The sequence below is a fragment of the Fusarium subglutinans genome (assembly GCF_013396075.1).
Source record: "Fusarium subglutinans strain NRRL 66333 chromosome Unknown NRRL66333_c0000247, whole genome shotgun sequence".
In the NCBI taxonomy this organism is placed as follows: Eukaryota; Fungi; Ascomycota; class Sordariomycetes; order Hypocreales; family Nectriaceae; genus Fusarium; species Fusarium subglutinans.
In genome coordinates this window covers 40,169-64,235 of record NW_023502310.1, presented here as the reverse complement: position 1 = coordinate 64,235, position 24,067 = coordinate 40,169, and the positions used below count along the sequence as shown (strand labels likewise).

The 24,067-nt window shown below is 50.5% G+C and overlaps 5 protein-coding genes across 5 annotated transcripts; 2 read left to right on the top strand and 3 right to left on the bottom strand.

The window, feature by feature from the left end:
• Nucleotides 1-745: 745 nt before the first annotated feature.
• On the top strand, nucleotides 746-2,824 carry FSUBG_12084 (inorganic phosphate permease; the record flags this gene model as incomplete). The annotated part of the gene is made up of 2 exons (XM_036676837.1): nucleotides 746-1,261; nucleotides 1,328-2,824. 2 exons carry the CDS (start codon nucleotides 746-748, stop codon nucleotides 2,822-2,824), a joined length of 2,013 nt encoding a protein of 670 aa, XP_036532451.1.
• A 670-nt stretch (nucleotides 2,825-3,494) lies between these two features.
• Nucleotides 3,495-7,128, bottom strand: FSUBG_12083 (uncharacterized protein; the record flags this gene model as incomplete). Its single annotated transcript, XM_036676836.1, has 5 exons — nucleotides 3,495-5,758; nucleotides 5,808-5,931; nucleotides 5,982-6,364; nucleotides 6,714-6,797; nucleotides 6,906-7,128. The coding sequence occupies 5 exons, from the start codon at nucleotides 7,126-7,128 to the stop codon at nucleotides 3,495-3,497; spliced, it is 3,078 nt and encodes a 1,025-aa protein (XP_036532450.1).
• Nucleotides 7,129-12,051: 4,923 nt separating this feature from the next.
• FSUBG_12082 (ethanolamine kinase) lies at nucleotides 12,052-13,416 on the bottom strand (the record flags this gene model as incomplete). Its single annotated transcript, XM_036676835.1, has 2 exons — nucleotides 12,052-12,549; nucleotides 12,604-13,416. The coding sequence occupies 2 exons, from the start codon at nucleotides 13,414-13,416 to the stop codon at nucleotides 12,052-12,054; spliced, it is 1,311 nt and encodes a 436-aa protein (XP_036532449.1).
• Nucleotides 13,417-15,495: 2,079 nt separating this feature from the next.
• Nucleotides 15,496-17,732, top strand: FSUBG_12081 (RMD11-like protein; the record flags this gene model as incomplete). Its single annotated transcript, XM_036676834.1, has 3 exons — nucleotides 15,496-16,282; nucleotides 16,337-16,733; nucleotides 16,790-17,732. The coding sequence occupies 3 exons, from the start codon at nucleotides 15,496-15,498 to the stop codon at nucleotides 17,730-17,732; spliced, it is 2,127 nt and encodes a 708-aa protein (XP_036532448.1).
• Nucleotides 17,733-18,532: 800 nt separating this feature from the next.
• On the bottom strand, nucleotides 18,533-20,098 carry FSUBG_12080 (GATA transcription factor; the record flags this gene model as incomplete). Its single annotated transcript, XM_036676833.1, has 1 exon — nucleotides 18,533-20,098. The coding sequence occupies one exon, from the start codon at nucleotides 20,096-20,098 to the stop codon at nucleotides 18,533-18,535; it is 1,566 nt and encodes a 521-aa protein (XP_036532447.1).
• Between the last annotated feature and the right edge of the window lie 3,969 nt (nucleotides 20,099-24,067).

Genomic DNA, 24,067 nt, shown 5'->3' with positions numbered 1-24,067 from the left:
CCTCCCCTCCCTCACCCTCTCCCCCTGGTGTTTCTCACATTAGTAGTTCTAGAGCTAAACCTATAGCCCGCTTTTCCTCACTGTTTTCGACAGCTCCCACGCATACATACGTCGGTACGGTACATTGCCGCAAAGCTCAAGCTCTGGCTCTGGCTCTGGCTCTGGCTCTGGTCCCTGAGGCGAGGACGAGGCGGCGACAGTTGCTTTCGGTCAAGGAACGGGACACGGGAGCTATCCTTTGCTGCACACCCTCCCAATTTGACCCCAGAGATCGACTTTCGTCCACACGTTCTCCCACGAGGTTAATTTACGTCTTCTTACTGGCTGCTGCTTCTTCGAGATGCCCATCACACTCGTCTTGAATATCCTAGCTCTTGTTGCTACTATCTCGGTCGTGATGTAGTTCAAATACTGCCCTTCCTCGCGCCTTGAAGGCCGTTGGGTTCTCGTTTCTCTCCAGAGCCAAGACAAGGCAATTCCAAGTCTTGAATTCCTCAATTGTCCCCGACCCAATCTAACGCGGGCCCTCGGCAATTCTTCTTTGCCTCCAGTATAAAACTTTTCTCCCCCGTTGGTGGTTAGCATTTTCGCTTTGCTCGTGGAATTTACACCTTCTTCCACCTAGCTATTCCTGCCTCCTCATAACAACAAACCCCCGTACACAATTGCTGGATTCCCTTGAATCAAAGCACCTTCACCATCATACCAGGATCTCAACCCGAGACTCCAACCGCCCTCTCTCAAAATGGTTCACAGGCACCATCATCATGAGTCTACAATCCCAGGCGAGATCCCTGTCCCGCACGGTCCTCCAGACAGCGATTCTGAGCAAATCTCAGATGAGCCTATCGCATATGCCACTGCTGATGAGCGTCGCATCTTCAGCCATGTAACCCGCCCAGACGACTCCTACACTGAGGACGGTGTCTACTGGGCTGATCTGCCACTGGCTCAGCGTTATCGCTTCGTTTCAAAGGTTGACAACGATGCTGCCAAGGAGGAGGCCAAGACTGCTTGGTCTATGTTCAAGGAGGACCCTCTATCACCTTTCTCGTGGTATTTCCGCCATGCTGTCATTCCTGGCGCCGGTCTTGGTCTGGAGGGTTATGTCCTTTTCTCCATTGGCAATCTTGAGCCTCTCTTCAAAGCCGTCTGGCCTGATTGCTGGGGCAAGGAACCCACTACCTGCTCTCACAATTGGATTGCTTCCGTGACATATCTCGAAATTATCGGTATCATGGTTGGCCAGGCTGTTGTTGGTGTAAGTTCTCCCTGTCCTTCTGTTGTTCCTGTATATGGTAAATTCCATTGTACTGACTGCTCGTAGGTTATGGGAGATTGGGTCGGTCGCCGATGGGGCCTCATTCAGGATGCTGCCATCATGTTTATCGGTCTGCTCATGCTCACTGCCTCGTGGGGTCTTACCCTTCAAGGCTGGGTTATCTGTTATGCCTGGTCTCTCTTCTTTTACGGTTTCGGTGTTGGTGGTGAGTACCCCATTACAGCAACTTCTTCTCTTGAAGGTGTTTCTTCTGGTGGAAGGATCTCGACTCGTGAAGATCGCCTGCACCGTGGTCGCCGTGTCACCACGGCATTCCTCATGCAGGGCTGGGGCCAGTTCGTGAACCAAGTCATCCTCATTGTTCTGCTCGCCATCTTCAACAACGGAAAAAGCTCGCCTCCCTACAGCAAGTCGGCTGCCCAGTATACTTTCCGACTGTCCTTTGCATTCCCTGCCATCGGTACGCTCTGGCTCCTCTACTATCGTACTTACCGAATGCGCAGCGCTGGTAAGCAGCTCGCTGAGGCAAAGAAGCGCTCCAACGTCACTGGCTATGACGTTAACGCTCTTCGCCACTGCTTTTCCAACTTCGGTGGACGTCTCTTTGCCACTGCTGGTACTTGGTTCTGCAACGATGTCTTCTTCTACGGCAACAAGCTTTTCCAGGGTCAATTCATCAAGGTCATCTCTCCTGACAGCAAGTCCATCTTCACTACTTGGACCTGGAACCTTGTCAATATCACCGTTTCCCTGGCCGGCTACTATCTCGCATCTCTTCTCATCGATAACAAGATGTACGGTAGGAAGATGATGCAGCAAGTGGGCTTCTTCATGTGCTTCTTGATGTTCGTTATCCCCGCCTTCAAGTTCGATTACTACACCAGCCCTGCGGGAATCCATTCTTTCCAGGCCATGTACTTCATCTCGTCCTTCTTTAACCAGTTCGGTCCCAACTCGGTCACCTTCCTCGTGGCTGGTGAGGTATTCCCCACGCCCATCCGTGCTACTGCCCACGGCTTCTCCGCCTGTATCGGCAAATCCGGCGCTCTTCTCGCTTCCGTCCTCTACAACTACATTGATGACCAGACCAAATTCTACGTCGTCCCATGGTTCGGTCTCGCTGGTATGCTTCTGACATGGATCTTCCTTCCCGATACTACTGGTCTTGATCTTAAGGAGCAGGAGCGCCGCTGGTACTATATTCGGGATGGCAAGGAGAGTGAATACCACGGTGTTGCTGTCAACCCTACGCATTTGTCTCTGTGGGAGCGCTTCCGAGGCCTCGGTAAGAATTACGACCCCGAGGCTGACTGGCGGGCCAAAGTCCAGGATATGCGTACCGAATGGGAGCTTGTCCAGGCCAGCCGCGGTCCCAAGGAGACTGAAGGTGCCATGCCCGATGACGGCGAGTTCTCGCCAGAGATTCATGAATTCTTCAAGCGCTCTAGCCCCAAGCACATTGGTCGTCGCGACGAGTCTCTCATGGTTGACCCAATTAATGAGAAGACGGCTGTGCCGTCTGATGATTCTAATTCGAAGTGATCATGTCCAAGCAGGGTCGTATTCGTAGCGAATCACTGCGTCACACATTTTGTTCTGTAGCAGTCAGCGGTTTATAGCATGATCTTGGCGTCTGGGTTTAATATATCATTAGTTAGTCATTCCTGATTTCGAAAATTAAAAGTTCTCGTACGATACAGGTATTATTCTTATGTGTGTAAAAAGGGAGAGGAATCGGATGAAACATAGGTCAGCCCAGACTTGGGCTTTCACAATACGTATTTCATGTCTTGTCTGGCCAATGATCAAAAAGGGTTGGTGACGTATAAGAGATGTAACGACAAATAATGGGTCAGTTGCAACTCCAAGTTACGCACTAGACTCAAATATCAATATAAATATATAGTGCCTGATCAAAGGATATGCTGATAGTAAAACAAAAATGCGACCAATGCCGCCTTAACTCTTGGTGGTATCTAGAATCGAAACTTATTCCTGTGGTGCACCAGGCACGTACTCTTAATGATGCTAAAAATAACAAAAGGGAAGGGAGAGCGGAAAAAGAAGAAGCAGTAGTAGATGAAGAATGAATAATGAAGAATCGCTTCACTGCCCCTATCGTTCAATATAATCCCAGCCGTCTCGTTCGTTCAGTTTTCATCGGACATCGTCGTAGTCCTGTCAATTATACAGCCCATTTTGCGGTCAAATGTTATTGGGGAGATCCTTGCAGCCGGGTTGGCTGACTTGATGTATTTGTGGTTGGCACAATTACGCCAAGCACACAGTCATCCAGATGTTCGTAGAAGTCTTGCGCAGTACCAAAACCGTTCTTGCATATGGAGCACCTTGCTTTCGTGCCTACTGGATCATCGCCCCCTGGTAGCCGGTGGCCGCTGCTATGGCCTGTCTGGTCAACTTGATGGGCAGCAGTTAGGTGCCGTTTGAAGACATCGGCACGAGTGAAGACTTTTTCGAAAGGGCTGCCAACACCAGGGCAGAATGGGCATACCATCGTTCCACGATAATGAGTAAGAGCGTGGCGATTCTTGTCGTACTTGCGCGCGAATCCTTTCGTATGGTACTCGCATGTTACAATAGGGCATTTCTCAGGCCGCTCTTCTTGGTGTGTAAGCATGTGAGAAGCCAGGTCACGAAACTCACGACCACAATCTGGATGAGGGCACCTGGTGCGATTCTCAGTAGGCCTTCGAGACGGACTTGCTCGTTCGATTGGTATTGATGGTTCGATAGAACTCGACGAAAGTAATGGACCTAAGGCAGAAATTGTTGGTAATGCATCAGGAATCGCGGGGACTTGTTGTGGTATCGGATCTCTGTAGTCAGCGGGTGTTGGATACTCATCCATGTCGTCTTCACCGCTGGAGATATGCTCTTCCGGAACATCGACTGATTGCCGCACTTCTCGCATCCAGTCCTTCAAAATACTCATGGATGGCCAGTCACCACTAGCTTTACCCACTCGATGAGGTCGAAAGTGTGCGCGGCGGAGGTGTGCAGCAGCGTTATAATATGCGCCATAGCGCTTTTGTGCCAAGCATGCTTTGCATCTTGACAATGGAATCACTGGTTGGGGGGCCGAAGGCATTTGGTTCTTGGGTTCTTTGCAAACCCATCGCTTGACCGTAGCCGAATGTTTGGCATCAATATGGCGACGTAACTCGTGGTCTCCACGGAAGCCATCTGGATGCTCATTACACTTGTCGCAGTACACGCGGCGTAAAGAAGTTCGACGAGAAGGTGGTTTTAGCCTTGACGGAGAGATTGGTTCACCTGAAAGTCGCCGGGATTCAAGGCGTGGTGACACATCGTCACTTATCATATGCCTGCGGGCACGTCCTCCAACATCACCTGGCAATGAGAACTGACCAGGCAAAGGAAAATCCGACCGCGAGCCAGAAGGTATGTATTGTGACGATGGACCTGCTGAAGTAAGGGATGGCGTAGACTTCAGGAAAAGCTGTCCTGCCGTACTCTCTAGTTGTGCTGTGGGGAAACCCCTCGAGCCCCTTAAATCCAACGATTGCCTTCTGGGCAAAACAAAGCCATTGAAGCCAGCATTAGGGATGTCCCCCACACCGAGATTCATAAGGAAATCAAAGCTCGAGAACAAATGCCGTGGTGGCCACTGATCTCGACGGATGATTCTTGCAATGTTACGGGCGATGGGGTCTTCGAGCTCAGACACATTAGACAAAGGATCGTTCGAGGCGGCGAACAGAGAGACCAGGGCTTGGTAGACACTTCGAATGACTTGGTCAGGTCGTTCCGTGGGTGTCGTGCTGGCCTGCGATGGATCGCTTCCTTGAAACGACAAGGCAATGTCAACCAATATGGTGTTAACAGCACTAAAGATGCAGATCGAAATGAAAACCCCTAGCCATTGCCTCAGGCCCATAGTAGGTAAAATAGAAGCTGCGAAATCCAGAGAGATTAAGTACCGTCGTGTGCACTCCCTCAAGGAAACGTTGCGCTCTGTAGACGGGCGACGATCAACAGGCGTGCGCGGAAGATAGGTGCCCTCGCTTCGTAGTAACTGACTCGGCTGAGAAGTATCGTAAAATATGATTTCGCGCAGGAGTTGCTTCACGCGAAAAAGTGAAGGATGTGTCGTTTGTTCCTCTTCCCGGGACATCGAAAGTTGGCCGCTGGCACTCAACAGCTCCAGAAGATCAAAGGCAGCACCCCGGAAACTTGGGCTAGAAGCAATGAGCTGCAGGACAGGTGGCCCTGTCCCTTGATCGTGGTACCCAGAAGCTAGAGGCTGATTAATACGCTCGTCAAGGCCAGGCTCTCCATCCTGCCACCAAAAAGTATCCTGAAAATCGAGCCTCCAGGCAGGCCTTTTTATGACCGACAAAGTGGGGTTCTGGGCGAGTATTTGATTGTTGATGCTCCCTCGCCGAGGATAAGAGGGTGTTAGTGGTGTTTGGGGTTGTGACCAGGCGAACGATCCTATCAAGGGTCAGCTAAAGCGGAAAGCTGGACAAAGAATCACCGGTACCTTGAAGCAAAACATCAACAAGAGAGGTCACTGATCCACGATAACATCCCAAGATACTCCAATGTACCTCGGACTCGGATGACGGCATCCCCGAACATCGGGAACAGGGGTTGTTTGCATCACACTAGAATGGTAAGCACTCAAGGTCACTCAGCAGATAATGGTATGACCTACAGGTCCGTTCGAAGCTCGACATCGAAGACACGGGTCGTTGTTGTGGAGTAGCTTCAGCTCCCCTATTGACTTTAGACGATCATGTCCGACGCGAGCTCTTTTAAGAGGAGGCAGCTGTGGGTCAGATGTGGTTTCCTCGCCGCTTCTTGACAGCGCAGTTTTGGGGTCCGAGAAAGAGAAGCTTGAACTGTGGTCCCTTCTTGTCGTCGCTGTGGAGGCGGTTGAGGGTGTCGGGAATGGTAGAGGAGGGAGATTAGTCGTTACGAGTGTGGTTGGAGGTTGAATAGGCGGTAACCGGTCCCGAGGCAGAGCACCGCTGCCTGTCTCTGGTATTTCGGAAGCATTCGAAGAGCTCTGGGCTGGCACAAGTGATCCAGATTCACCTGCATTCTTCGTTAAGTGCAGTCGAATGTGGTTGTCCCGTTCCAGAGGCGTCGAGAATCCATAGACATAGTGGATGCATTGTTCGTCCCAACACTTAAAGGGTGCCCTTGAGAAGTTGGTAATAGAAGTAGAAGCTGCTGAGAGGAGAGAGTGTGTTACTTGATCATGATGCGCAACATGATGATCGAGCCATGATGTATATCCTTGAGGTGGTGGAAATGGAGATGAGCTTTTTAAAGCGCAGGCAACGTCCATGTCTATACTGTTAGTTCTACCCATCAGATACTCTACAGGAGGTTGCAAGATAGACTGTGCACAACGAGGTTTTTCACTTACTCTGTTGCTTACATGCAGCTTCGAGGCATTCACAGCGGTACTGGAGAGCGCGGGCCTCCTCAGCTTCAGAAAGAGAGGGGATGCGTGATGAAATGCCTACAAAAGTGAGAATTAGATATGACTCGGTATATTCGCCACAGACTGTGGAAGATAAAAATATTGGTGACAGCGCTCCAAAGTGATGAAAAGCGGAACATAGCGTACCGTAACGTTCGACAAGATTTTCGAGGGCACGAAGTTTGTGCCGCAGCATATCGACCTCGACAATGGCATTGAGAGTAACATGTCGACCTTGTAAATTTTGTGACGGTGCAACTGCCTCCGACCCAGTGCCTGTATCAACCTGAGGTCGCTGACGTTGGCCCGCAAGATCAAGATGGGACTCCGGGTCGGATAGGCCCCGTGGAGTGTAGTCATCCCGGCTCATCTCTGGACCAGATCATCTCATCTCGTCCAGAGCCGACTTTTATGAGTTCCTGTTGAATGTGCTTGAGCTGCTGAGCATGACTGTCGCCTTTCCGGGAAGTTCGCTGGCTGGTTACTGTTCGCATCTGCCAGTGGCCATTTGTCGGTGGTACACAACAGAAGGTGGGCAGCCGTCGCCCGAAGCAAGAGACGAAGAGGATTAGAAGGAATAATTAACAAAACGAGAGCATGAGCCCCCCCGGACGGGCAATATCAAAAATCGATCCGGAGGCTCTCGTGGAGATGTTAGAAATCAAGACGAATGAACGAGCCAAGATTTATCAGAGGGCACGAGCGCACGACATTGCATTGTGCTGGGCCCTCACCCCCCAAGGCCCCGGCCATGTGTGAGGCACAGCGAGGGAGTGAGGGCAAAGAGTGAGCAAGGTGGGGCATAGCTCCCCCGTCACGGCAGATTTGGAGATAGTGCCGACAACGATGCGGTGCGGTCTCTGGGCCTGGATCCGTCTGGAGCCCGCAGTCAGCTAGGTATAAAGCGCGGATTGCAAGGGCGCCGCAGGGTACAGCGCTTTGTATTCGCTGTCGAACTTAGTTGAATACAGGAGAGCTTCTCGACTGAAGACTGGGCGGCAGAGTGAGAAAGGGCCGTGCTTCTCAGCCCATGTTGGCACGGTATGTGATTAGTTGTACAGCGCTGGACAAGTCAGTGCGAATATTGGCATGTCAGTATCGTTGGAGGTATCCCAGGGCCATGATCCCAATGACAGACAGCGGGGAACCACCCACCAACCGGGTCCTAGCAATAGCCACGAGTCCAGGCATGAGAGCGATTCCAGCACCACAACCCTGCGCGAGCTGTTCGTCCCGTTCGCCCTGCTGGCCCAGCTCGCCCCCTCGTCCGCATGCTCCATCACGGTGACCTTGCCATGGTAGCCTTGTCGGGGCAGTAGCCCCTTCTCGGTCGTAACCCTGTCATGGAAGGTGGCCAAGCCTCCCAGGTACAACGGTTATCGAGCGGGAGGAGCGTCAATCGACGAGAATGTCAAGAGCTGAGCACAGTATGTCCATCTGGCCAGCTGGCTTTGGTGCCGCCTGTTACATTTCTCGAGAGCCATTGTTTATTACGGATAGAGTAGAGAGGCTGCAGGAACTGAGACAACGTGGGCGTAGCTCAAGCCGTTGCTGTGGCTTTGCACCCACGCTTGTCATCGTAGGCGGTGCATGTGCATGTTGGCCGATCCTTAGCGTTGGTACTGTCTTTGTTTGATATTGTTCCTTTTCACATTCGAATTGCAGCGCCATGTCTCGCCGCAACGTGGACAGCTTCAGTACGCGCTTGACCCTCCATTACGTTTCATTCTTTCTATGGCTGAGAAGATTCAGTGGGGCTGTTGACTTTCCTGGCGGTACAGAGCTGCAAGAACAAGAGGACGTTTGGTGAGGCTACTTGACCAATTCCCAGACCCAAGGTAGCTCTCACTGCTTTGCTCTCGGCCTGGCTTGGCTGGGTTTGAGATTGTCCAAGGGAGACAGATTGCTAGGATGATGTGGCGAATGCGCCTAAAAGTTCCGACCGAAACCCTCGGGGTTGTCTAGTCTAATCTGGTTCAGAGTCAGAAATGAGATGACCGGAGAACCAAAGTGATAAAGCGCGGAAGATAGTTGACGAGCAAAAGGCCAGCAGCACCTGAGGAGGACCGTCACCCCATGTTCGTCCCTGTTGTCGACGCTACTGCAAATGGAGGTGTTGTGCTGGAGGCACCTGTATGTATGTATGGGACTATGCTGCTGTACTGAACATTGGTAGCGTGTCCGTCTTTATCTGTCTCCAAAGACACAGTCTTCCCTGCATATGAGTGATCGACTACGACCTTGCGAGATCAGCGGAAATTTGAGCGGCCTTGGGAAGCATTGATCAAGGGTTTTTATCTGTCTTTGCCGAGATGACATTGTGAAGCTGAGAGTCTGGAGACCATGGCTGAGGCGTCATGCTATTACCATATCCTGGGTAGTAAAGTCTAGTATAGCCGGGACAATTTACCCAATCCCATGGCAATGAAGGAAGCTAGGAGGTAAGTGAGATGGAGATAGTGAGGTGTAGTCGCCTGGTAAAAGCTGGGTAGCTCAGGTACCCCGGGCCTGGCCCAAGCTCTTTTTGGAGACTGACTGTCAGAAGTCAGAACCGGAGGGGCCTGGTAGACATTTCTCTTCAGGCATTTTTGGTTGCTATCCGAGGTCTTCCCCAATTCAAAGAGGATGACTGACTTAGGTACCTACCTAGGTTGATAATAAAAGTCGGTAAGCTTGTGAACATGAGCTAGGAGCGTGCAGTGTCACTGACAACCCGACAACGGAAGACGGGACGGGATTGTGGGTGTGGAAGAAGATTGTGGATGTCAAAGTCCATGTTGATGTGGATGCTGGATGGCGACAAAATGGACCATGCTCCTTCCCGACTGGAACTCAAAGTTTTGAAACCAGCGAAGGAGCCAATAGAAGAAGCAGCTTCTGGAACCCTGGACCGCCCACATCAACGGTTCTTAGGCAGATGCAAGGATGTTAGTGTTTAGCGGCCACGCATGCAGCACAAGTGCACATTCAATCGAACGTGAGTAGAAGGCATGGGCCAAACAGAGCAGGGAAAAAAAGAAAATCAGGGAATAGAAGCTTGGGTATGGAGTACAGAGTAGGTTGCTAGATACCGGGTAAGTTATGCCTGATGCAAGGTTTCAGAGACTCCCTATTGCAAAGGTGAACTGTTTATAATACTTAGTCTTCTTGATCACTTCTCTACTTATTTCCTCCTTGTTTTAAGGACGAACAGTCATTCACAAGAGAAATAATCACCAAGGAGGGTGGTAGGCACTATCCTAGGTAAGGTAGATGAAAACTGGAACACTTTCACCTGTAATTCCCTGCTTGCGTTTCCTGGTTTTTATCTGACCTAGGTACTAGAGGTAGGTACCAGGTATGAAGGAAATAATGGAGGGTGGCTAGGGTAGGGTGGGCAGAGGGAAAGAAGCCACGGGCAACGCCCAAGCGTCCCCGCTTCTTCAACCGTCCGTTGCAAAGCCACGAGTTTTGGAAATAACCCTGGTCGACCCTTCATCTCGTTGGTGTTCGAGGCTAAAAAGGCAGCCCATGTCTGAATTTATGCGACATTTACATTAGCATGAGGTATGGCCATGGAGGTAATTAATTCCTAAATTGCGAGCTGGGCTTCTGGAGAAAGACCTGCAGCACCTTATGTTATTACCGCACCTTGCCTTGTTCCCCCCTCCCCAGCTCGGCCTACCTTAGCCAAACATGGATTACCTATGATAAAGCTCTTGAAAGTTGAAGCCAGCCCATTCCTGGCGCTCGACGGAGCAAGTGTCGACATTTAATTTCGTTCTTCATCTCGATGACCTCAATCTCAAGGAAAACCTGCAACCAGACATGTCGTACCTATGCTAAGTATGGTACGGGTTGAGTAAAATAATCAGAAAACGTCCCCCCACCTGGCAAGTTTGCAAAAGTCACTAAACGACGATACCCTGGCCTCGCGCAGGGGGTTAGGAAACCTCAGAGGTTGATAAAGAATGCCAAAATAAACTCATCAAAGATTCTCCTAAGCGTAGTGTTGACTTACCCAGGTATATTCATCATCTCCTAAGTTTTATTGCCTTCACTTAGGTACTAAGGTAGCCTGGTAGGTATTATTGCAAGGCCATGTTCCCAGCTCAGCGGCAAACATTCAAATGCCCCAGCCTGCCCCAGGCTTATTGATGTGACACTACATCGTCAGACCCTACCTTGCTCCAAAGCGTCTCATGGTTCTCACCTTTATCTCTCATCTCCAATGCCAGCCACGTCTGCTGGTCTGCTTGTTCCATACGCCACACCATCCAGTCATACCTTGCTGCTGTTACCTGAATCGACCAAGACATGTACCTACTGTAGACAGCCGCCTGCCCTCCTCTTCTAGCCATCTTGGGACATCTCCCCGGTTGGCTAAGCGGGTGTGATGAACGCAAGATGCTGCTTCTGGTGATGCACCTGTCCCTCGGGTTCTGGCCTATGAGAGTGTAGCTGCATGTGGTTGGACAATGCCCGCCTTTTCCTGTCGGCCTAAATAATAATTAACATTCAAGTAAATTGACCAGTCCGAAATGTCTCGGTAATGAGGCAGAGCACGATGAAATCATATGTTGATGCCGAGTATTATCAAGGCATCACATCGACAGACCGTGGTTTTTCTCTCCCATAGATATGTGGTCATGTCCTCCATGAGGTATTGTATGTGAGAATGTCCATATTTATATTAGAAAGACCCATCTACTGCAAGTTCAATTATAATAGCTATAAGCATGCGGAAGAGACAACTCATTTATGACCTATCTACTCCTCTGGCTGCAGTAACTATCGCTCATGTTGAATGGCTTTATCCCTTGATGCCATCCTATCCGCTGTTGAGCTTTCTTTATATGGTCATAACATTGCAAGAACGTGCAACAATGACAACAAACAAGAAAAGAGAATGAAGAAAAATCAAATCAATGGAATGGGGTCGTGCCCAGCCCTAGGAATGGACGAGGGTGGTTGGCTGTTCGTCATGTACGAAGTAGAGAGCATCCAGGGAACGTGAGAAGAGGGGGGGGTCTGGGAAAAGCCAAGAACGGAAACGCCAGAGCCGTCGGTTCTGAGAAGCCAGACCTGGATCCAAAAAGAAACAAGGGCAAAAATGGCTTCCTTGTAACCGTTGCTCGTCGTGTCCGTTCCCATTTCCGACGCGCCTTTAATCGTTTCCCCGCCCACAGTAGCCACAGAGGAAATCTCGCTCTCGCTTACTGATTGACAATTAATACAGAGTATAGTGTCACTTGCTCCAGTCCCTGCTTCGATTGCCGCTATGCCATGCTCAGGTGAATGTCTGTGGATTCACCTACTCGTTGCACCACCAAGTCTTTTCCCTCAATGGCATTTCTTGGCCTGAAGCTTTTCGGCTGCCATCCTCCACGCCCTTGTATGCCCAGTATTCACTCAATCGCAGTTCAGCATATTGAGCATAATCAAAGTCAATCTTGGAAATGACAGCTTGGATTTGGGACCAGATACCCCAGTAAAATCCTGGCACTCCTCGGTACGCATCGACCTCGGTCATCAGTTTCCGAACCTCTTCCTCTTCATCGACCTCCTCGCCGGTTAAAGAAAAGTAAGATTTGATGTACTCCCTCACAAATGCAAGTCGTTGATCCTGTCTGGGTACAGCCGAGTAGTCACAGTCATACCCTGCCCACTCTGCAAAGTGGTTCGCCACGTCAAAAGCCGCCGGCGATGGTGTAGCATACTCGTAATCGATGAAGTCGACGGTAGGGGCCGCCTCATCGTCTCCGTGGATGATAACGTTGGCACACAGAAGGTCGCAGTGCGCAAATACAAGCTACGCACATAGGTCAACATTTGCCATCAGGTAACTGTGCGGTTATGAACTTACCCCGTTCTTCCCCAAGCCAGGCCGCTGGCTGAGTTTTTGGACCATCTCTTTCAACTCTGCCTGCAGCAGTGCTTGCCTCTGCCGCTGAGCGTCCGTATCAGTGGGCAAGGCGAAGATCCATTTCTGCATGGTTGTCCACATATTAGGCGGAGCTTTTCCAGGGGCTGTATTATCAATCTGTTCTTGGCGAGACTTGTTGTCTTCGTTCATAATACCGTTGGTATTCCCCTTGTTCTGGCTATCACCATTGGTGCCGGTGTTACCATTGGCAAGTCCATTGGGTTTGGTCTCGCCATTTACATGCTTATCGTCCCGACTATGATTGGGGTCCGGCAAGCAAGGTACAGTTGCGTGCCAGTGTGCAAGACGACGAGCGATGGCAGATAGTATTAGAGGTTCACGAAGATCCTGGGCACGTGCAGGTTTACCCAAGAGATAACGGTACATCATGCCATTCTTGAAACGGGCAAGCAACTGAGTAGCAAGACCATATCTCATGAGCAGTTCATGGTTCTCAGCCTCACGTTCACGGTCAATGAGAACAGCAGTTCCATGACCGTAGGCTCGGAGTAGGATAGCATCCTTATCAACATCAAGCTTGGACATGCCAGGACGGTGGTTGACGGCCTTTAGCAGAGTATTGGTGATGCCATCAGTAAAACGCACAAATTCAACGTTTGAGTCTTGGCTCGCCCAGTCTGGCATGAGTGTCAGGATGAGTTTTCGAGCCGAGTCCTGTGATTCATTGTTGTCGTAGGCCAGGTCCAAGAATGGCACATGGCCAAAATCCAGGTTGGTTGGTGATGTTGTCATGGTCACGCGAGTGCAGCGATGGGTGAAAAATAAGGAGGTGAGGGTATGCGCTGAAGGGAGGACGGTTGAGAGAGGGGGGAGTGAGATGGCGGGGTCCAAATAATTGGCGGGCCAGAAATTCTGGGAGACGTGAGTGGGAGAGTTGCGGGAGTTGTTTGCGAACAAGCGAGTCCGAATATCAATGCTGGAGAGATCAGGTTGAGGGTTGAAGGGGGGGGAGAAACCAAAGCCAGATAGATTTGTTTTAGGGGTTCAGGGGCGGAAATCCGGGGGCGGTCCAGGATAAAGCGGCGCCGGCGACGGTCGTAAGACGGTGGAGAAAGGGGGCACCGGAGGCTTAAGGAGGGGGACGGCCGGGAAGCGGAGGGGTCGGCGAGGACGGAATATGAGATGGTGGTGATGACGGAGGGAAAAGCAGTAGGACACGGTGGTGATGCAAGCAGAGGGTGATATGGGTAGATAATAAAATGGGAGGGAAAGCACACGACCTGTTACCTTTCCAGTCGAACGGAAACCGGCAAAAGTTAGGGACCTCGTGTAGAAATAGTAATAAAGCTAAGGCAGACGGGACGGAGCGGTGTTGGTGCTGGCTGTTGCTTTTGTGGGCGTGGGCCAGTCAGAGAGATGGCCTAGACCTTATGAACAGGAAGGGAGTGCCGTTTTCCGCTGTAGCCTGGGACTTTTTAGATACGAGGGAAGGATTTGTCGCGTGTCACTCGTAAGGTGGATATAGATGTGTATGTGAATGTGTATGTGAAGCCTAGGCAGACTAGATGCATAATGCAATGAAAGGAATATAGGGATTCAGTGTGGATTTTATCAACGGCATGAATACCTTAGGTAAGGTAGGTGCTGCGTGATAATGTAGGAACGAGGCCTTGAATCCTTTGGCTGAAGGAAGCCGTAAGAAAGAAAATATGACAGTGTCTGAAAGACGAGCCTCGACCGCTATTGCAGTATAATAAGATACGATGGAAAGAAAAAAATATTCGTCTACATCAGGTAGTACGTTGACCTGGGATCACATGTTCAGGCGGTTGTGTTGTCCCCCGTGCCCTGTGGTACTGAAATTGACTCGACTATCCACCAAAGTAGTGCTTCTGCTTGAAAGAAAAGAGCCAACTATAATGTACTCTGTAGCCGGCCGGTAGATGCTGGGGAAAGGGAAATGAGCAGTAAATTGTGTTGAGAATCCAGTTGGGTCTTTTTTTTTACTTGTGCGGGAACTAGAATGATTTCTCGCCACTGATATGCGAATAACACTGCCTCTTTCATTGAAATACGACACAATCCAAATCAGTCCAACTGCTCAGGTTCGTTTCGTGACTCTGGATAAATTGATGCTGCTTACTGCGGCCGAGAGGACCTGGACTGTCGAGTTTCCTCTTGGCCCCTGTTTTATTGTCAATTGCCTATTCTGCACACCGACTCGTCAAATCTGACAGGCTATTATACGCTAAGCTTTTTTTTTTTTTTTGCGTTGCTTCCATGATCTCTAGGTTACGGCGCCGGCCAAAAGGGCCTCCCTCATTGGTCACCACTTACGCAAGGTAACACCTGTGACAAAGAAGCAGCTCGATCATTGACGAAGGACATACATACCTACATATGCCAATATACATTCGCTTTCTTATGCTTTCCATCTCTTCCTGTCCGCCTTTTTAAAAAGAACCTAGACGCCACATAAACTGTCCGTACCTCAAGCTAGGGTACCCTTAGGGTAAGTTAGGTAGTAGGTTAGCATGTCATGAGCCTCATTTGAAACCCCCACCTCGTACTTCGCTCATCCCTGAGGTGATGCCCGTGCGTGACTCTCCCCTCTACGGTACCTAACCTAGGCACCTATTTGCGAAAGTGTGGCGCTCATGAGGCTCATCTCTTCATACCTGAGGCGTAGGTAAGTTAGTAGTTACCTCCCTAGGTAGTTCATCGGACAAACCCCATCTGAAATAGTTGCCTACCTACCTTACCTACTACTACTCGTTCAAGGCTTCCATCCGGTTAACGACGTTACCACTTCATGTGGCAACCATTAGCTACTTTACCTGAGCTCAGTCTTATCATGTGAAACCCGTCACTATGGCTGTGCCGAGTGTTACTAGCGACAATTTCCTCGCCGTTGCTCTTGTAGTCAATCGCTCTCGCGATGGCCCAGCCTTTGTGTTCCACTACCCAGCAAATATTGAACCTCATTCCAAGTCAAGTTCTTCTACAGGTGCCGAGCTTGAGGATATCCTGCTTGAACGGCTCTCGCAGCAGAGCTTCTCGGATGTTGCTGACGACGTACCTCTCCCTAAGCAGGGACGCAACGCAGACGAGCACTCTTTTACTGAATCTGGATCTCAGATTGTTCCATGGGAACGTGTTGCAGGCTTCCCTGCTCGCGATCTTGCGGGTATTTTAACTCCCGCACGCCCCTATCACAAGAAACTCTTTCAACTATCATTAGATCCACTATATTGTGTATCATATCCTATCCATGTCCCCGAAAATGGTAGATGGAAGAAGCCGAAGAAGGCATCCCGCGCCGACAAGCGCTCTGCGTACAACGAAGAACAGCCTGCGCCTCATGAGGTCGATCCTCCATCTTCAGGAAAGGCGCCCGAGCAACCCGTAGAGGAAAAGGAAGGCAAGAAGGAAGATGGTAAGGACAAGGACGATGAGAAACGCAGTTCCATGACCATGTTTAACCTCGTCTTCATCCTTAACCCTAGCAGTAACGAAGTTAAGGATGTTGTTGAATCCGTATACGACCACATTATAAAGAAGGTTAGCAAGGCCTTCAAATACAGCCAACAACATAGCGAATTTGTGTGGAAAGAGTCGAAACGAATACTTCTCGCCAAAGACAAGGCGCGAGAGGAGCGTATGTTCTGCTCAAAACCTTTTATCAAATCACTCACAATTAAACATTGATCAGGGAAACGAATGAGTGCTCTTTGGAAAGAAATACTTCAGAGCTCATCACTGGCCGCTGCCATGCACGATATATATGAGGCAGTGTCTCAAAACAAGATCGCCGCTCTGCATCTCGATACTGCAGCTGGCTCCCTGACCCCTTCAGTTCAGATTCCTATTCCTTTCTACATCGATGACCTCCCCCAGGGTGAAGAGGGAACCCAGCGCGGCCTTTGGCTCACGACCGCCAATACCTTCATCAGTCAAGATGCCCTCGAAGAGCCTGGCTTTCTCGATCGCAACTTTGCTCTACTACTCACCGATGATGAAAAAAAAATCATCGCCGAGCTCCAGGCTGATCCAGACCCAACTACAGCCTCGATGGTGGAATTTGTACGGCTGTCAAAGCCAACACAATCGTATGTGACTCACTACATCTGACCCCGGCCCTTCACTTAGCTCAACATGTCTGTAGATTCTACCAAGTTGGTCAAAGCAACATCTTGACTTTGGGTCAAGTGCGAAAATATGCCCAGCATTTTATATTCTGGCGTCGTGCCATTGCTATCCCTCCCCTGCACGCTAAGGATCAATATATATTATCCCCCAATAGTGACTTATCCCGTCTTCCTCTCGATACTTTAGAATGGCAGAGAGCATTCCCCCTAGCCCCACCACTCCCGAACTTTCTCGCAGAGCTCTCTCAAGCACCTCGTCCATACAAGCAGTTTTCGCCTAGCAAAGCCCACCGCCCGACCTATCTTCTTATGCTTTCCTGGCTCATGCGCCGCGGATGGGTGACCCAACTCTGTACATTTGCCTACGTTGTCGTCTGGCCCGAAATCATGTACGAGGTCGAGTACGAGATGGAAGCTGAGGAGCTCCGTGCCGCCGCGGATGCAGATGCGAACAAAAGCAAAGAAAAAGAGGCTAAAGACGATGCCTCTATGTCTACCTCGGCCCCACGCACCTCCGAGTCTTCCGAAGGTCACTCCGGCACTGACGGCTCTCATGTCCCCACCGTTGCTGAGCAGGCCGCGGAGAAAGCCCGTCTCGAGCGGATTGCCTCCAAAGCGCAGCGCGACGCTGCTGAAAAGGCGACAGCACATGCTCGTAAGCCTGTCCCAGTCGCAACGGTACATCCCTCTGTAAACGACCACCCGCATCTCCAAGGCTTGACACCTCACATCATCCTCGATGCGAAGAAGGCCACCGGCAAGGAATCGCGCTACCTGTCGGCCATCGGCCGTCGTTTCAACGACGAAAAACTAGCAAACAGTTGGCAGGTTATGTGTAAGTATTTTGATGGCCGGTGTGCCTTGGAACGCATCGCTTTACAGGAGGATATGAAGCGGAAGCTGGTATGGAACACACTGACAGCTATGAGCGAGTATCTGCTCTGTACACGCCATTGGTGACCCGGCTGGTTAGAATTCCTGCGGCAAGCTACCTGGTTTTTGTGTCCAGATGTTGAGATGTGGTCATGGATAGAAACATTTATAATGATAAATATCTTCGCTTGTGGTATCTAGGCAATAAAAAAGCAACGAAACTGCTGCAAAACTGCAGCACGCACAACAAGCCAGAGCGCTCCTCCAATACAGTAAAGGATCTACTTCCATTCGCCTTGTTACCAAAATTTGGACCAAAAAGCACCGTGCGTATTAGACTGCAAGGAGGAAAGGAGGAGTGGAGAGAAGTGAAGATTCCTAAGCCAGATACATTCGAGATTTGACCTTGCATCCATTCATTGACTGCCCTAGACTTAATGCATAAAGTGCCCCAAGGTATCGTAACATAAAAAAAAAGCAGAAAATCAACACCAACAGCCAGCCTAACTTCGAAAGGAGAAAAATAAGAAGCAAACCCAGCAAGTTTCAGCACCTTCAGCACGAGGAAGTATTTCGGACATGCCCCTGTAATCCCATATAATGTGGCTAGTCACAAGCCTTCTGCAGCCCAAAACGAAACGGAAAAAGACAACACCGAGAGAATGCCAAAACACCGAGAGATCACGCCCCTTGAACTGCCATGCATTGTAATGCTTGGTCAAGGAGGATAGTGACATGCAATGATGGGAATGATGCCAGTACCACATTCCGGAAACGCCAACACCTGAAGGAAGCAATAGAGGACACCCAGCGACTGTAGTTGTGGTCTGCGCTCGAGGAGACATGCTCCAAAAGACCGAATAAGGTGGGCTAGGAAAGTTCTCACGTTACTGCGTAAGATCCATGTCATATTCATCCTCTTCTTTGAAGTTGACGGAGGCGTGGCCACTGTTATTGTCATCTGGATCGTGCCAAAATTGGTTGGTGTCATTCAAGTCGAGGTTGTCATCTGGGCTGATGGCAACAGGATCGAGGCTGCCTCCTCCGCCTGACAAAGAGTCGCCCCGATAATCGGTATGGTGAGGCACTCGCAGACCAGATCCAGCTGTTCGCGAGTAAGAGAAAGTACCGTTCTCACTCTTTGTTATAGCGTCCATGAGCTCGGTCTGCATCCGTCGCTCATCTTCTGTCATCTCGAAGGGGAAGTGCCCACCCAGTTCAGCGATAGTGTTCATCATCTCCTCCTGTTGTTGCAGTTTAAGGTGGAGCATCCACATGAGATCTCGCGTCCAACTGACGGCGCCGTTGAGGATATCGCCCTTGTTGGGACCCTTGTCCTTGTCCTCGATAGGGAGACCTGTCGTAATATTACCTGCGGTATTTCCAGTGGCTCTTCGAGCTCCTGGTCCGGCGAGGCCAGACGTTGCTTGAGGGCTGGCGATTCCCGTCAACGATGGAGAGAGAGGTGTCCCGTTCTGGATAAGCTTTCGGATCTTCTCATCCTCCAGACGGTGAGTGGGGACAAGTCGACTGAGATCCTGAATCCTTTCGTTGATGTTATCTCGTCGTCGACGTTCAACAAGGTTGTGAGATTCTCGGCGCCGTTTCCTCTTCATTTCCTGAGAGGAAACGGCGTTTGAAGCGACACCAAGCTTCGCGGGCATCGAAGTACCACCCTTCATCATAACCTCACTGATTTGATTCATGCCAGGCTGCATGGGAGAGGAGTACCCAGAATTGTAAGACGCAGGGATGCTTCCAGCAGGGGTGTTGAGCCATTGCCCATTGGCTGACTTCATGGCTTGACCGCCGAAACCGGGAGACTCCTGCGATCCAATTGTCATTCCATGAAGGGTAGCGGTTTTGGGAGTCATAGGTGACATAGGGCTACGACTATTGGATGTCTTCCGCTGCATCTGCTGGGACATTCTGGCTCTCGCTTTAGCGTTGAGGAAGTTCGGGTCGTTGCTATCGGCGTTCATGGCGCCGGCCAATGGAGATTCGTTGTAGGATAATGGGGAGTGCAAAGAGGTTCCGAGTGAGTGGCCTTGCATCGGTCGGTACTGGGTGTTGAAACCAGTATTGAATGGACTTTGGATAGGATCTCCATCGGGGGTACTCGAGTACCCGTTCATATGTGACTGGTCGATTTGCAGACCCGAGTTACGATGAGGGAATGCATTCTGAGAGAAGCCACCCATACTTAACCCTGAAAAGTCCTGACCTTGACCCGAGATTCCGGACTGGGTAACAGGAGGTGCATTCAGACCATCCAGAAGCTCATCATCATCGAACATAGCGGAGCTATTCGTGAATCCGTTTGTGCCGTTTCCAGAGTTCGAGTTGAAGTTGTTGAATGAAGGAGAATAACCACCTGACATGGCCAGGTCGTTGGGGTCGATACTCGCCCCGCTGTGGCCGTTGCCAAATTGGTTGAAGCCGTGCTGGGCCATTGCGACGGGGATGATAGAGGCTGGGTTATTGTATCGTGGTTGAAGAGTCGGATGTTGTTGCCCTAGCAAGAGGGGGAGGGATGTGGGCGGAATATTGTGGGCGTTAACCAGTTCGGCTAAGGTTGATGGTACGTTTGAGTTACGAAGATCAAGCTTGAACTGGCCTGTTCAGGGCTCGAGTCAGCAAAGTCAGGACAGAGCCGAATGCAAAGCGGGGGAAATGCAAAGTCAAGAAGACCGGCTCGGCGATGGGAAGCGGGCATCCATATATGGGATGCCCACCGCCGCGGAGGTTACAGCAAGGAGGGAAGTGGCGGGCAGATGGCCGGGGTTTGAGGTTTGGATTCATTTGACTCACCAGACAGAAGGTGTTATAGCTGAATTTAGAATTTGGGGAGTACAGAGTGTGCTCTATCTACAGTCCATAAAGGAATAGCGAGTGCCAGGTGAGTGGCGATTAAAGCGCCGCAACGAAAAGTATCCCGGATGGAGTTGAAGCCAGATAAGGTATTGTGGGAAAGATGAATGTCGTGAGTCGGAGGGTCGGAGGGAGACGATCGGGGTTGGAGGGGGTTGAAATGGTGGGCACTGACTGAGTGTAGGACCTCCAGGCGTCCGTTCACTGGGTATGTTAAGGGCCAGGTACCTACAAGGGGTTAAAGCGCTGGGGGCGCTCCCTGGGGGTGCAGGTACTCCGCAAGCCAACAGAGCAGAGAGTGGGCTTGGTCGCTTTGGTTGGAGTACTTTTCAACGCACGGGCGAAAAGGTCCAGTCTATCGTCTGGCACGTACCGTGCTAGCCCCAGTCCAGTGTTGTTAGTAGTAGCAGTCTGGAGATGCTGTTCTGTGGGATGGTCGGCGCGGGGGACACGGCGGTCGGAGAAGCAGTTGAGGGGTTCTTTGTCTGAGTCTGAGTCGTAAACGAAGCTGCAGACTTGGAAAGGATAAGAATAAACCTAGTTGAGCTAGGCGGTGAAGAGTGTTTATTCAGATTCAGGGTTTTAGTGGCTGTTCTTGGAATGGTGAGATGACCAGTCAGCAATGTAGTTCTGGAATACGGTTGTCTGAGTCGCAGCTAGAGGAAGAAGGATGATGGAGGTCTTGGTTTTGGGCGATGAGAGCGCGAAATGTGATGTGTGTGTGGCACCCGAATCAGAAGAGAGGGGTGGCCACGGTTTCGGTATGTCACTTGTACCTCGTAGCTCGGCGCACCTCAGTCGGGACGGGATGTAGGTAGTAGGTAGGTAGGGAAGCAAGATATTCAGAAGGGAAATAAAACAAACGGGCAAGGTCGCAGGTACTAACTATGACAACGACAATAATAAGAGGAACGTGTCAGGTTGAAAGGCCGAGCATTCGGCTTGTATAAGTAAGAGACAAAGATCACTGGGGAGGGGGGGGATGTAGATAATGAGGCTATGATGCGTCGTGCTTCCACGAAAGTCCAAGCGGTTGGTAGGGGTTTGTCTGGGCAGAACAACCGGACCAGAGCATACGTACAGCATGCCAGGCAACCGGACAGAAAAGAAGAATGAATTATTCTACTCACCAAGTATAGTTGAGGCACGCAAATGCGCAGAAGGCATGGAAGCAGCCGTGTTATTGAGCTTGCACAGTCGACTTATATGGATGGGATGCGGTACGATGGCCGAGGCGGATAATGCGGCTTAGAGTAGGCGATACAATAATTCCTTGAGAGGTATACTATGGTAAGTCGAGTCGAGCGGACGAAGCAGGATAAAGTACCCGAATTGTATTCGAAGTGTTGCTGGTGTTGCTTGAGCTGTGGTCGAGGAGGTTGTCCAAATCGGGAAATGGCAGGATGTGGATGTGAGTAGTAGCGGGGCGCCGAAATGCAGGGTTCAGGTCCGTAATGTACGGTGATGTGATGGATGTTAAAGCCCGTCCTCGGGATGATGTGAGGCCGCGCTGAAGCTTAAGTTTGAGGACAAGGAGCAAGACTCGCAGTCGCAACTCTCACGATTGAGGTATTGAAAGTTGAAGAAGAAAAGAAGAAGAAGAAGAAAGAAAAAAGCTTTGCTGTTTGTCTTGGGGTGCGTTCTAATTTATTCGAACGCACAGACAAAGTTAGCGAGACTTCGAGATCGGTGTCCAAACAAGTGTGAGATGTTGACGTTGGCGGATGGCGCAAACACGGCGGCAGGATCGGATACCGTGCATAAAAGATCAAATTGGGCCGGGATGAACGTTCTCGATTGACGGTGACGTTCAAGAGCAAGCGGTCTGACGTCTTGTTGTATTTATGGCGCCTCCAATATAGGCCGGAGGGTCCTGGAGCTGGAGGACAGGTGATAGCTCAGAAGAGAGGGTGGCGTAAGTGTAAGTACAATATGGCAATAAAGTCGGTCAAGGGTCAAGTGCAAGACGACACTTAGTCGTGGCTGATGATCCAAAGGGGGGTTAGGTGGTCGGTGTAAGTGAGTTAGTTAGTAGTCGATAAAGATCCGATACGAACAAGCCCAAGCACCAATGTAAGGGTCTCCCGTCTCTCGTGTTGGTAACTCTCATGAACGTGGTAGGTATGGACGCCGATCAAATAGACTCAACGGATAGCTGCGTTTCCAATGATCAAGTGGATTTCTCTTTTTGTCCTGTTCTTAGCCTTGCTCTTGACATCGACTCTTGCTCGTCCTGCTCTTCGTCTCCTATGGCTGGCTGTGCTTACTCCTTCAAAGTCCGTCTCCGTATGATCAAGTCCCAGATTTTGTTGACAGCTGGAAAGGCCAGTTCAAAGAGTAAGGTCCTTTCTAACACAGCTTCAAGATGAGATCAACAATCCTTGAACCGGAGACTAAGCACCATGGTCCCCTAATTTATACTCCCAGGAATAGGCTAAAAATACTAGCCATAGCCGTCAAGTCAGATGTACAACTCTTATCGTCTCTCGCCCACCTGACATAATGTATTTCGGACCAAACGTAGAGGCAGTGGTCACTGGCCCCATGTAGTTGTATGGAAGCTGGAATTGGACTTGGCTATAGATCCAGAAAGTTGGCGGTAATGGTGGCCGCTATTTTCTGCTATGTCCGGTCTCCATCTGAGAGTTGATGCAAGATAGAAAAGACAGGGGAGGGTGTGGATGCGACTGTGTGTGTGGGCGCCAGGCTGAACGTGACTTGGGATTTAAGACACCAAGCCCAACGTACTGTCTGGGACTTTAAGGACTCATCGGGAATTGCTACATGCAATCGATTCCCCTCCCTCGAACATCTTCTTCTGTGCTCGGTCATGCGCTAGGTGCTTTCCCATCCTTCTTCCCTCTCCCTGGCCACGCGCCCCAGCTCGAAGCCCACCATCATTGTCGCAGAATATCTCGAAGCGGCTGGTTGTCGTGAGAATCAGTGAGCGGAGTGTTTCGGGGAGACTTGACTTAACTTGACTCTTGTCGGCCTGGTGACATTCGTATATCTAGATGGGAGTCCAAAGGTCTCTAGCAGTGTTTTCCACTCACGTTCAGTGTTGTTACATGTACGGCAGAAATTTGGTGCGGGCTCATTCGTCACAGAAGGTATGGTATCGGTCAGACTCCTCTTACAATCTCTCGTCTTAGTTTCCCTACGGATCGTGTCCGGCCCTCTACGGTCCGCTCCTCAAGTGGTAAGTGGTAGCAGTGAACATGGAGCGCTCCGTCCACCCGCTCCTCTCCCGCCTGGACCCTTTCATGTATGTGTATTTGTTTCAACTTCTAAAGCCATGCACTGAAACAGAACATGTTGGCTGTGCCTGTGAAGCCGTGGATGTGTGATATGCGGTTGGCTCTTTTAGCATGGGCAAAAACTATGATCAGCCTCAAGATCTCCGAATCCTCCAGGTGCGTCTCAAGCTCTGTCCTGCAAGGCCCCAAACTCAGCTCAGCTCCGAAAGAGCCAGACAGAAGCTCTGAGCTCTGACTCTGAAGCCTTCCCATCCCTGACCATATGCTTCTGTGTCATGCATGATCCCTCCCGTC